The 15,268-nt window shown below is 36.6% G+C and overlaps 1 protein-coding gene across 6 annotated transcripts in view; it reads left to right on the forward strand.

Annotated features, from left to right (window-relative positions):
* LOC144978213 (chromodomain-helicase-DNA-binding protein 1-like) overlaps window positions 1-15,268 on the forward strand; it is a 60,435-nt gene that overhangs the window by 9,051 nt on the left and 36,116 nt on the right. For 3 of the 6 annotated variants that reach the window (XM_078924000.1, XM_078923999.1, XM_078923998.1), the window contains exons 4-6: window positions 5,630-5,733; window positions 12,189-12,312; window positions 14,900-15,013. In XM_078924000.1, the coding sequence (XP_078780126.1) occupies window positions 5,630-5,733; window positions 12,189-12,312; window positions 14,900-15,013 (342 nt within the window). Of the gene's footprint in view, window positions 1-1,242; window positions 1,311-5,629; window positions 5,734-6,775; window positions 6,927-12,188; window positions 12,313-14,899; window positions 15,014-15,268 lie in introns of those variants that run through there. The other 3 variants (XM_078924004.1, XM_078924003.1, XM_078924001.1) reach the window with 3 other exon arrangements.

Raw genomic sequence — 15,268 nt, forward strand, 5'->3', positions numbered from 1 at the left:
TCTGGCCCAAGACCCACACAAAAACTCATTTGTCAGCGTTTTGTTTGGGAGAGTATGAAACGAGATATTCGTCACTGGTGTAAAGAGTGCCATGCCTGCCAAACATCAAAGATCAGTCGACATACCAAATCACCATTATCAATTCGCTTACCACAACCAGACACACGATTTTCTAGCCTACATGTTGACCTTGTTGGCCCTTTACCAACAAGTCAAGGCATGTCATACATTTTCACCATAATAGACTGTTTTACTCGTTGGCCCGAAGCAATTCCACTACCAGATGCACATGCTACGACATGCGCACAAGCTGTTCTACAACATTGGATATCGCGGTTTGGTGTGCCAACAGACATTACCTCTGACCGAGGTAGACAATTCACCTCGACGCTTTGGTCAGAATTTAGGAAGTTGCTTGGCATCAAGACCAACAACACGACGGCATACCACCCACAAGCAAACGGGATGGTCGAGCGCTTTCACAGACAACTCAAAAGTGCATTGAAGAGGAGAACAACTTTTCCAAATTGGTACTCGGAACTCCCATTGGTTCTTCTGGGAATTCGTTCTTCTTGGAGACTTGAGGCCGATTGCTCACCTGCCGAAATGGTTTACGGTTCAACACTATGTCTTCCAGGAGAAATACTGCAACCCAAAAACACTCCGCACATAGAGCCTAGTTCAGATTTCGTGAAACAACTCAAAGCAACCATGCAATCACTGGCTTCAACTCCGCCCAACTTTCATGGGAATCAGCCTGTTTACATGCCTACCAATCTAACTTCTACCGGTTACGTTTACGTTCGCATTGACTCTCACCATTCCCCTATACAGCGGCACTATGACGGCCCTTATCGAATTTTAGAGACAAATGACAAATATTTTGTATTAGACATTAAAGGAAAAAAAGAGAAGGTAACTGTAGACCGCCTGAAAGCAGCATATATCGATCCAACAACAAGACAGCCAACAAGGAAGCCCCAATTAGGACCAGGTTCAGATACAAAACCTGCTACATTGGAAGAGGCAGTATCGGACAAAACACGCCGAAATAGAGAAGTTACAATTACCACCAGTTCCGGTAGACAGTCAAGGCTCCCTCCTCGATATCAAGACTAGCGCTGTAAACTATGTGGTATACAGTTGGGAGGGGGGTAATGTAGGGAGCAAAAAAGACGAATGGAGCTTTGGACGAAGCGAGCGGAGTCTTCCTCTCTCTCACAAATCACGAACTGATAACGACAACAAGCTGAGACTTCTGATCGAACTTTTCTCTTTTATTATCATTCAAGCTTCATTAAATTACTATCGTTTGTATTGAATCATTTTGTTATTAAGTTATTTTGAGATCCTATATGACGAATACACTCTTAATTTAAATCTTGTTTAATTTTTAATCCGGTATGGATGTTGTCTTTGTTAACTTCAAAAATTGGAGCACGCCACATGCCTAAAATATTACAAAAATCTCTGTCAACAAAATTATTCTGAAAACTAAAATATTTTTTCAGCAGTGAAAACTATGCCCCACAAACGCCTTTTAAATTATTTATATCTATTTCAAAACTATTTAGAAGTTTTCACTACTCTGTTAGATATCTTTTAAATGATCCTTGTTTTAGGTTGTTTTGGGGTCATGTGATCTTACGTCTATTTTTATTATTTTTACTGTCCAAGCCATTATTGGGGACACTGCTTTATTGGGACAATTATTTTAGGAATGGAATTCTTTCTATATACTTGGGACAGCATGTCGCTTATTGGGGACGAAATTTGACAATGACCATCCCCATAAAAGAGCTTTTTCATTGTCTTCAATCATTTAAAACGATGGTTCATAAAATACAAATTAGTCTAACGGGATGGTCAACTGGGTGTGTGGTCATACCGCTCATCATAGAGGTGTGAACAATAGAATTTACTGTATCCCCTGTTAGTGTCTATCGACTGCCATCGTTACATTCATGGTCATGGGTCAATGGTCAACATGCTAGTTTCGCATGACATTGGTGCGATGGATAATGGGCATTGTCAAGAGATTATAATGATAATGAGTGATGGCTTTGTTCGAGGCTGTCACCACCACAGACACCATTGTTTGTTCAATGAAACGAATGGGTTAAATGTTAGTATCTATCACGACAGCCAATCTGGTGTGTGTTAGAATCGCTCGTCATGGTCATTGCAGAGATGTGAACATAATTTACCCGTATCCCTTGTCAGTGTCATTATCTGCCAACGTCTAATTCATGGTCATGGATCAAAAGATTAGCCCCCGTTTGTTTTTCATTAGACGCGAATTGTCACTGTCTGATAAACATTGGTAACATGCAAAGTGATTACGACAAGATTCACACAATGATGAATACAGTCAGTATAAAACTCGCCGTATTGATATCCAATCATCCATTCTATATAAGTTAGACAATTCATCAACGAGCATGGCTTCACCAACAAGGAAAGATCTTACAATCGCTGACAAAGTTAAAGTCATACAAGAGCTTTAACTCACTGGAGTTGTTCTGCCAGTCACAAGTCAGGATAAATGCAGAGTGTACTATGGAAGATCTGAAAAATTACTCAATTTTACGGCCACTGCTTAATTGGGAAGGTACTTAATTGGGATGATTTGTTAGGAACCGAGCCATCCCAATAAACCGGCATGTACTGTATTATTATTATTATTATTTATTATTATTATTATTATTATTATTATTATTATTATTAGTTATTATTATTATTATTATTATTATTATTATTATTATTATTATTATTATTATTATTATTTTTATCCCATTTTCTATAGCATGAAAGGGACAATAGCAATTGCTTGCTTCCCTTTGGATAGGATGCTATACTATCGCAAAGTACTTTCCATCAGATCTAACTGACCCAGCTATGCAATCACTTTATTCATTATTATTATTATTATTAGTAGTAGTAGTAGTAGTAGTAGTAGTAGTAGTAGTAGTAGTAGTAGTTGTAGTAGTAGTATTGTTATTATTATTATTATTATTATTATTATTATTATTATTATTATTATTATTATTATTATTATTATTATTATTATTGTTCTATGAGATTTTGAGTTACAGTGGAAACCTGATATAACAGGGATGGTGGGACCAGAGCAAAAGCCCTGTCATAGCCGATCCCCTATTACATCAGAAATACAAGGGAAATAAGCACATAATTGACTTTTTCAAGTGATCTAATATATCGATTACCTCCCTTGCCAAAAAAACTGCATGCGACAGGGATTGTGCGCAATGTAAATGATAATACATGTATAGATCTAGATATAACTTTTTTTTTTCTTCTTTTTTTTCACATTTTTTAAATTTATTTCAAACTTTATTATTCATCAAAGAAATAAAAGATAAGTGGGAACCAGTTGGCTTCAGACATGTGCCCCCCACCCAAAGGTACTATCCCTCCTTAGCCAGACAAAAATTCTTAAAAATGAACATAGTATTATATTATTATTATTATTTAAAAGGGGAAATTGAATGGGACCATATCATAGTCATTGTTTTTTAAAGAAATCCTTGATTGAAGTCTGTCTTGACTTCCTGATGACAGCGTCTTCAACAAAGCTTCTTATGTCCTCCAATTGGTAAAAACGTTCACTGCTACCAGCCTGCTGTAGAAGATACGCTTGGACATTACTGAGGGCTTCAAGACATTGTTTGCTGGAGACCGGGGCAATGGTCGAGCTTTCATCCTCCTCTTCTGGCTGTGTTTGGGGTGTCTCCTCCTTTTGGATATCGGCTATGATGTCAGTTCTCCTTCTTGATTGTTCCCGTGTGAAAAGGCATTGTCCCTGTTATAGCCGATTTGGTTCAAGTGAGGCCATGCTATAACCGATAATTTGTAATAGAGACAAAGAGAGGTAAAAAACGGAGATTTGAAAAATCTGTTATAAATGGTTTCCTCTGTATAGTAGAAAGACTCAGATATATATATATATATATATATATATATATATATATATATATATATATATATATATATATATATATATATATATATATATATATATATATATATACAGTAGAATTACTTTAAACCGAAATTTTGGGGACCCTCTAAACCATTTCGGTTTAAAGACATTTTGGTTTAAAGCAAGTTCCCGTTTTGCAATGTTTTTCAAGGGTAGTAACTATTTAAGGAATTGCTCATTTAATGGTATCATGGGTTTCCCGTAACCATTAATTGTTTTTTTTTTTTTGTGTGTGTTTTAAAAATATTTTTGGGGGTTTTCGTTTTCAATTCAAAATTATTGAAAGAGTTGAGTTCGGGATGTCGTGTATTTTACATATCTCCTTCTTGATCAACTTTTTTTTTCATCGACTTCACATAGCATTTAAATTTTAAACTCCAACGTGTAAGCGCAGTGCTTTCTTTTAGACATCTTTTAGTAAAATGCAAAGCTAAAATAAGATCGAAAGTTCTTGTGCGATAATTGATAATGAATGAGGCACAGCTACTCAGAGGTGAAGTGAAATGGAAATGAAAAGGCGTGTCAATGCTACGCTGTCTACTAGGCATCTCTCTTTTGTTGAAAAGCCATTAGGTTCAAAGGCCTAATTACATAGAACCCCCCCCCCCCCCTCACACACACACACACACATTTAAACAAAGTGGAATTGAAATGGCATGTCAATGGTAAGTTGTTCCCTCCCCCCCCCCCCCCCCCTTCCTTATTCTCGTGTTGAAAATCCAGTCAGTTCCAAAGCATCAACACACGACCGAGAACATCTCGCTTGCGTGATTTTACACCCCAACTCCCCCTCTTTCCTCATTTTTCGCCTGCCAGTCACCCGCTGTCTTCCTTTTCCAGTCTGTGCGATTGTGGTTTTTTTTTTTTGTTTTTTTTTTGTTGCTTTAGGTCTCTTCCAACACAATTGAGGTTATATGAGAGACCGCTGAAACAAAAAAACAAGCAATCTAACAAAAATAGTACAAATGTAAATCAAAATCATAACCTAAAGATATCATAAGCTAAATTATAAATAACCAAGAACAAACAGGCAGAAGATTTACAGAAAAAAAAAAATATCCCCTGTCAAAAATACAATCACAAACCAAAGAAGCAGGATAGGCTAGTAAAGAGAAGAAGAAACGACATCACTATCGGATCGTACACCCATGCGAACATCATAGGTATATGATTCAAGGGTGATGCTCCCATCCAACCACCCGCTGCGATTGTGGTGTTGGCCAATCCCAAGTGCAGTGTTTGAAGTGTTTGCCTACCCCCCACCCCCACCCCACCCATCACCCTCATCTTATACTTACGCTCTTTGTTTAATATCGCCGGGCATTATTACGTGTGGCCACCTTCCTCAATTTTTGAAGAAAAGTGGAGAGAGAATAAAGGAAGGTGCTCTCAAGTTGTTTCGGTTTAAAGAAAGTCCTTCTTAGAAGTATTTCGGTTCATCGTAAGAATTAGTACAAAGATAATGAAGAAACTAGTACAATTTATTAAATTCTTTGCGGTTTAAGGTATTTTTCGGTTTAGCCTCTTTCGGTTTAAAGTAATTTTACTGTATATATATATATATATATTTATTTATTTATTTTTATTTTATTTTTTTATTTTTTTTTTATTACCTATTCTTCCCAGTCAATTGCCTTGCTTAGTGTTACAGCAAGTCAGACAGACAGATGTTCACATTTGGTAATATGTCCACGATCAGTCTTGGAGAATTGGGCAAAGGAATTTGAAAGGTTTGATTAATCAATATTATTTGCTTTTATTGCGTTTTTTTTTAGGGGAGTAAGGGTTGCTCAATTCAATTATTGCATCCATAAAATCACAAGCAAATGGACCTGTTTCTATCCCAGTTAATTCAATAGGTTTATTTCGTGACACATCTGTCACTGGGATTAGTTTTTGAAAAAGATTAATATCCTATCCAAAGGGAAGCAAGCAATCTTTAATATCCATTAATAAGTGCAGAAACTAAGATATTTTCTTCCCCCAGTTGCTGCTCCAAAGGACTTCTCATTATATCCGGATATCCTGACAGTTTTACATCTGTGTTCACATCTTCATAATTCAGAAATCTCAATCATACAGATGGGTGAATGAGAGCAACATTTTCCCCCCTAAATTTGTACTAACCCAGAGTTCATGATTCCAGATCTGCACTTTAATGTATAGAGCAAAATAATATAGATCTTGGACCCTTTGTATGTGAAGTGAATTCTCAACCAACTGAGCTATTGGGCCGTCTTTTAGTTCTCTGAAGGTTGTTTTTTTTAATCAATCTTGAAATAACTCCCTTCCATGTCAACAGTGATCCATTCTACAATGTTTAGCTTCAAGTTAAAGACAATAGACACTTTGTGGAGGGAACATAACCATGCCTCTCGGACAGTCGCCATAATGCAATGATGCCAAAACTCCGGTTTCACCGGAAAAAACTCCGGTCCGGAGCAAAAAATTCCGGGCTCCGGGCAACTTCCGTCAAATTCCGGTGAGGTCAATTTGTTCCAAGGATACCCCCCCCCCCCCCCTTCCAACCACCACATCATCATCATTACCACTAGTATTACAACCATCATCACCACCACTACTACTGCAACCACCACCACATCATCATCACTACCACTACTACTACAACCACCAGCTTCACATTATCACTACCACTACTACCACAACCACCACTACCACATCATCTTCACGACCTCTACTACTACAACCACCACCACATCATCATCACTACTACTACAACCACCACCACTACATCGTCATTACCACTACTACTTTTTTTTTTTTTTTTTTTCAAAATGGCGGCGCTGAATAGCGACGCACAGTTACACCTATGTGATGAATTCTTTTGATATTTATTTGTTTCATGACAACATTTCACTCATTTACGTATTAAACGTTGTATGATTGTTCGTATTAATGAATGGTATGTACTTCAAACTTTAAAGTTTAGAGTTCTGCTTCAAATCCTCGGAAAAATCGTTCGTATCAATGTTTTTGTCTCAAGGAAATCGAAATGGCGGCGGCCTTGTTTACTTCCGACACAAAAGTGCACCACTTATTTCATCTTATTTCGCGATTTGTTGATTGAAGACCCATCCTTCGCTTAATATTATATAAAGCGTTGTATGATGATTTAGAATTACAAAGAGGCATCAAAAATAATAAACCATCCTGTTGATGAAGTAGAAAGAATTCATGGAAAAGCAATAGAAAGGAAAGCATTCTCAATTACCAACAATAAAAAAACATATTTTATACCATGAATTTGGTCTTTTGCCATCTGGGAGAAGTTTTTGTCAGATTAAATGTGGAACTAACAAGTATAAATCAACGTTCATTCTATCAGCAATAAAAATGTTGAATATTTCATATGGTACAGCAAAACCAAGGATTCATGCGTTGACTGATTGATTAATTTGTTTAATGTTAGGCTAGATGAAGTGACCAATTGATAATGATGATAATATTTGGTGTTGAATTGCCAAGAATGTAACGAATTGAAAATGAAATGAATATGTTAATGTTGTGTATGTCGCATGCGTTAAAGAAAAGAAGAGAGAGAGAGAGAGAGAGAGAGAGAGAGAGAGAGAGAGAGAGAGAGAGAGAGAGAGAGAGAGAGAGAGAGAGAGAGAGAGAGAGAGAGAGAGAGAGAATGGGTAGGAGTGAGGTGTCTGTTCAATGTTATAGTTATCATATAACGTTATGACAAGTGTAACTAAATGACAAATTGCCATATTTATGGACAATAAAGATCTATTATTATTATTATTATTATTATTACTACAACCACCACCACCACATCATCATTACCACTACTACTACAACCACCACCAGCACATCATCACCACCACTACTACTGCAACCACCACCACATCATCATCACTACCACTACCACTACAACCACCAGCTTCACATCATCACTACCACTACTACTACAACCACCACAACCACATCATCATTACCGCTACTACTACAACCACCACCACCACCATATCATCACTACCACTGCTACTACAACCACCACCACCACATCATCATTACCACTTCTACTGCAACCACCACCACCACAATCATCACTACCACTACTACTACAACCCACCACAACCACATATCATTACCACTACTACCTACAACCACCACCACCACCACATCACATTACCCACTACTATACAACCACCACCACCACATCATCACTACCACTACTACTACAACACAACCACACAACACACATCATCATACCACTACTACTACAACCACCACCACCAACCACACATCATCAACCACACACTACATCACCACACCACACACATCACACTACTCACACCACACATACACTACACCACCAACCACCACCACATCATCACTACCACTACATACAACCACCACCACCACCACATCACACTACCACTACATACTACCAACCACCCACAATCAACCACATATCACACCACAACCACACTACACACCACCACCACCACCACATCATCACTACCACTACAACTACAACCACCACCACCACATCATCACTACCACTACTACTACAACCACCACCACATCATCACTACTACTACTACTACAACCACCACAACCACATCATCACTACCACTACAACTACAACCACCACCACCACACATCATCACTACCACATACTACTACAACCACCACACCACATCATCACTACCACTACTACTACAACCACCACCACCACACATCATCACTACCACTAATACAACCACCACCACCATCACACTACCTACACTACTACTCCAAACCACAACACATCATCACTACCACTACTACTACACACCACACACCACCACATCATCACTACCACTACTACTACAACCACCACACCACATCATCACTACATACTACTACAACCACCACATCATCACTACAACTACTACTACAACCACACACATCACCTATACTATATACAACACCACCACCACACACATCATCACTACCACTAATACTACTACAACCACCACCACATCATCATCACTACCACTACTACTACAACCACCATCACACACTCATCACACACTATCTACTACTACAACTACCACCACACCTCATCTTCATCACTACCATCACTACTTACTACAACCACCACCACCACATCATCATCACTACCACTGCTACTACAACCACCACATCATATCATCATCACTACTACTACTACTATGCTAAGCACTACTATACTAAAACAACAACCACTACAATATCATCATCACTACCACTACTACTACAACCACCAGCACCACATCATCATCACGACCAGTACTACTACAACCACCACCACCACATTATCATCACTACCACGACTACTACTACAACCACCACCACATCATCATTACCATTACTACTACAACCACCACTACCACATCATCATCACTACCATTTGTACTACAACCACCACCACCCCATCGACATCACTACCACCACTCTACAACCACCACCACATCATTATCATCACGACCACAACTACTACAACCACTATACCACCACCACATCATCACTACAACTACTACTTCAACCAGCACCACCACCTTATCATCATCACTACCACTACTACCTCAACCACCACCACCACCATATCATCATCACTACCACTACAACTACAACATCAACCACTATCACATCTTCATCATCTCTACCACTATTACTACAACCACCAACACTACATCATCCTCACTACCACCAGTACTACAATCTCTACCGTTAGGTTTTGGCGCTTTACTTTACAGTGGAACCTCCCGATAACGACATGCCACGGGACCGAGTTTTTATGTCGTTATCCGGAGGTGTCGTTATTTAGAGGTTTCCATGATGGCGGACAAAGTGGGCGTGGTAAGGCCCGCGGGACCAGTTTTTAATTACATTGACAAAACAAATAAAACATTGTAGTGTATTCCTCTTGGAGGGTAATTGTGCGTGTGTCTGGATGAGACTTTTAGGTGATCTGAACTGAGTACACTGATAGTGTGCTCCTGGAATCTACATCTGTTCCCTATTTAAACCATTCCCCTTTGTCTTACTTTTTCTTATGTTATTTCAATTGTAAATCTAGAATGTTTTTTACTATCCAATTTTCTTCCTTTTTACTGGTGCTGATATGACATAGATGTGTCACAAGCGCTATAAAACCCTTTAAAACAAACAAAAACAGGTAATTCGGACGCTGCAAGTTAGATAAAAATTCTTCCTCCTCCTCCCACAAAAACAGAACTACTACTACTACTACTACTACTACTACTACTACTACTACTACTACTACTACTACTACTACTACTACTACTACTACTACTACTACTACTACTACTACTACTACTACTATTACTATCACCACATAATATCACATTTTCCAAGATTTTGTGTTTACTTGCTTACACTTACATTTTTACCTTGGTTTTTGTTAATGCACATCAGCTAAGATTCGTCAAAAAAAAAAGCTGCGTTCTCATTGGTTTCAAAAGCTGCGGTATCATTGTTTCAAGCAGGAATCGTTTTAATAAACTTTGAGTACTCATACTCGATATTTTTAGTATCAGATATCTACGAAAACTGCCGAAAATCGCCAAAATGATGTCGTTATTCAGAGGTTTTATCAAAAAGTGCGTCGTTATTTGGAGGTTTTCTTTACTGATCTTAAATTTTAAAAAAATTGGGACCACGGGCCAATGTCGTTATCAGGAGGTTGTCGCTATTCGGAGGTGTCGTAATCGGGAGGTTCCACTGTATTTGAAATAAGGAAACTTTGGGATTGTAATTTGCAATGTGTTTATGTATCATAATATACACTGTAATTCTAATCAGTTATCTATTTAGAACTATACAATATGTAAGCACAATGCCAAATATCGTTCCAATTCCTTTTTTTTTTTTGTGCGCGGAAATTCCTCTTTCGGCGTTGAAATTCCTACGAGTGGTGGCTGAAACTCCTGTGAGCGAAATTCAAAGTTGGCATCTCTGCATAATGTAAACAATAGCAGTGATTAGTAAACCTAATGAACTACCCAGGTTTTATTATTGATAATAGATGCCTAAGTAAATTACCCACTGTTCTACCGCTTGATCAGTAGAACCAACACAGAAAACTGTGTGTTAACTTGAACGTTTATGATCCGATCGAGAAAACCGTGTGATAAATAGTCACTCATTCGGTGGTATAAAAACAATAACAATGATCAATTTCATTCACATTATTGTTTATAAACAAACAACTATGTTTGTCCGAGCATGTGTGTGAAGGTGTGTCACAAACAAATTCCATATTTTGATTGGTCAAAAATGAGCTTGACTCAAAGTTGGCAAATGTCTCACTGTCTGTGTAATGTCTACATTGCACGCAGTGAATAACTTTGTAGTGTCCATAAACCCTGTGAAATGGACTGGTACAAAATTTGCAACAACTTCTAACGTATGTAGTAGAAGTTTGGGTCCCTGTGGCTTTGTGGTCTTGGCTGCGCAGTCCGAGGAAAAGACTCTCTACTCACATTCTCTCACCACACTCAGATGTAAATTGAGTACCTTGCTTGTTAACAGTGGTGTCTCTGTCAAAAAGAATTCTAATATTGCTGTGTTCTGGTCCCACATGTTATTTGCTTGACAACCCTTGTAAAGTGCATTGAGAATGTTTAGTGGATATTGCTCTATATATAAGGTCATTGTTTTCCAATGGCATGTTTATTTATATAGATAAAGCAATGTGAAGACCATTGGAGATGGTGAATCCATGGAAAAGATATATATATATGTTTATTGGTATTTTATATTTCATTTTGAAAATATTGACACTAATGTTTATTTCTTTTGAGCACATTTTTATGTTTTGTTTCCTTAAGTTGGATTTTGAATTTTAACTGCATTGAAATGAATATTCACGATAATTGTTGAATGACGGGGCCCATTGAATTTTGATATATAAATTTCTAAGAATCTGATATTGGATACAATTTTATTTATTTTCACATTTTAGCTAATATCCACAGTTTCTTAAATGTTCAAATTTATGTATTTATTATTTTTATTTTTTGCTTCGTTGGGGTTTTTTTTGGATTTTTTTTTCATTTTCGGCAATTAGTAATTTTATTTTCCAAATTTATCATCTGATTTATAACAGATAGTTTCTTTGTTCTTAAATCCTTTTCTTTAATTTACCCTCTATTTACTTACACCACAGGTTTAGCCCTAAACTTAAAATAAAAGTTTACATCGGGGACAAAGTGCACAGAGCAGATCTAGCAAATGAAATCAAAAAGTCAAAGAACCAATTAAAATTTGACATTTTACTGACTACCTATGACGTAAGTTGCCTATGTATAAGTTGAAAACATTTTTTTCCCCATTGACAGTTCAAAGTCAGTAGATATGTGTGAGCATGAGATGGCTTGAGATCTTTGGATAAGAGACATTGGTGGGTTTTAAAGACAAGTGGACATAATGAAAAGATTTTCTTTCAGTTACGTGGGTGCCATTTAAAATAGCAATGACTATGAAAAATGATTTTTTCTCTTTTTGAGGAAAATTTTTGTCTAAAATCAAAGCTCTATCTCCAATGAGTAAAAATGTTTTTGAATTTTGAAAATCCATTCATAAATAAACAAGTTATGCAGTTTCAAAGGTGTCATTTATTTGGATGACCCGCAAAGAGGAAAAAAACGCGAAAATATGGGACGCTTTTTCGGCATTTTTTTTCGACCTTTGGTTGTATCTTGCGTAATAAGTGGATTAAAAGATTGAAACTTGAAAAGCAAATTAGGATGGTGTTTTGTAAAATACGGGAAAAGTACTCGTCATATTCATATGAAATTTTACAACCAAAAAGAAGAAATGTTCATGTATTACCTTGTCAGCGACAAAACCTCCACGCCCGGAGGTTTTAGAAATATTTTACTCCAAAGAGTAAAAATCTATTTTTAACGGTCTTCTGGTAATCGCACGAGTTTTGTCGCTTGACATAATCTAAAATGACCTTTTTTCTAACTGTGTGCCAACTTTCAGTCATATTCATCAATAAACAGCGTCGTAATTAATTTTTTAAAATAGCATATACGAAACGGCTTCGTCCCATATTTTGACGCGAATTCGGGCACTTTGTAAGCGAAAAAGAGGCCCAAAGATTTGTGCGGGATAGTCATTGCTAATTTTTAAAAAAATTAGACCTCTTTTGTTAAAAAAAAAATTCATTTTTTAAGATTAAAAGGTTAACATGAAAGAATCGGCATTGTTTGTTGAATGGAAATAGGATTGGACTCTTTTCTTTTTAAGTGAGAGAAAGTGAACAAACAGCATGGTGGCCAACTGTCCTTTTTTAATTGGGACTGCGACGATTTGGCAATCTGGAGAAGAAAAAATATAGGTTTGTTTGTATGTATGGCTATTACCCTTGGATGTCCCATGATTCTACTTTTTTGACTCACAAATTAAAACAAGGAACTGAAATAGCTCTAAATCTAGATTACATTATATAATGGTCCAAACATACTGCTGTTTTGAGTCATAACGGTATTGTGTGTTCAGATGTCCCAATTTAGCTATTTGAAAAGTTGACCACTCTGATATGAATGTTGAAAAGTTACTTGTCCTTGAAATTGTCCAGTTGAAGTATGCAATGTTTATATTAAATAGGAGTCAACAAAAGATAAAGTCTTTAGGCTGGAGTAGAACTAGTGGTGTCTTTAGTTTGGTTTCCTTTAATTTTAGAGATCTAGATAAATGATTGTTTTTTTTTTCGAAATTCTCCATTATCATGTCTGTTATGGTGTCAAGAGAGTATTTATCAATACAATTTTCACAAGGACTTTTTGCATGTGAAAATGAATAAGTATAAATTTTATTGGACAGTGAAGGTCCAGATAGCTCAAATGATAGAACACTTGAATCATAAACAAATGAATCAGCTTCAAATATTGGTAGAATGTGAAACTTTTCTGAACCGATCATCAGTGATTGGGTAACTGAAACTATCAGATCTGGTGGAAAGCACCTTTGAGTATATTATAATTTGATTAGTATCTTATCCAAAGGGCAACAAGAAACTTTTATTGTCAATTTAACGCCACTCAGAAAATGGATAATCTCAGAGTTTTTTAAATGCATGTATGGCTTTGAAGAATTCAGATTTTATGAAAAAAGTATCATTAAAACTTAGAAAGAAAGAAAACCATAATTTATCAGGGATTAGAATCAAAATCTGCAGCATTCTTGTACATATAATGGACTAAGGGCTTTACAAGAGATTCCAAGCCAACAGCAGCACTTGACATGTTGAACGAGACATCATGTCTGTAAGTCGCTATTAATTAATGTCTTTTTTGACTGAGAAAAAAAGCTGACACTAGCCAGGTGCTCATTTTAATTTTATACACGAGTGCACTGAAAGAATACAAATAAAGAGCCTTTTCCAAGGACCCAACTTTGCACCTCCCAGAGGAGGAATCGAACCAGGGACCTAACAATACTGTCGGTAGGCATTTCGGGTACAAACCCTTCATCAGCATAACAATACACAAATTAACATGGAAAACAAATAAAATGAATTAAACCCAATTAAACCCTCTCCATTTTCCCTATTTCATTAGTATTATCACGATCACAGGCTTCAGGCAGCCCTTACCGTTTTCTACTTAACAATACTGTCATACCACAACACCACAATGCTGTACAAGATAAGATAACAGAAAATAAATGTTAGAGTTTTTCATTCCTGCAGCCATTTTTTTATTTTTTTGAAATGATAATAACTTTGTTGAATGATAAAACATCAATATAAACAACAACAACAACAATAACAAAAGAAATTGGACGTTTTTATTTATGTGTATCATCATGCATATTTCTCAAATAATGGGTTTTATGAAAAATCATGGTTGTTTATTTCCCTCCCCTCAGATGTGCTTAAAAGACCATTTGTTCTTGCAAAAAATCAAATGGAACATTCTGGTTGTTGATGAAGCACATAGACTTAAAAATCACGAATCTCTGCTTTACACCACTCTGGAAGAGGTGAGGTCAATCAAGCTACTTATTTTTGGATTGCAAGTAGATAGCAATGTTTACGTCACTAACCTATTGTTTTTTAACCCTTAAATTTCAAGTATGAGAAAAGCCTGTAAAACGATGAGTTGCAATTGACAATTTTTATAATCCATGTAAAAAATTTTTCTTTCCTAATCTGAAAACAAAAATTTTAATGGTAAATCAGAAACTGTAATTTTTTACATTTTGTTTTCAAAATATATTCGATGATAAAGGAAAAAT

This window comes from Berghia stephanieae, chromosome 8, assembly GCF_034508935.2.
Source record: "Berghia stephanieae isolate SIO BIC M18660-M18661 chromosome 8, UCSD_Bste_1.3, whole genome shotgun sequence".
Taxonomy (NCBI): Eukaryota; Metazoa; Mollusca; class Gastropoda; order Nudibranchia; family Aeolidiidae; genus Berghia; species Berghia stephanieae.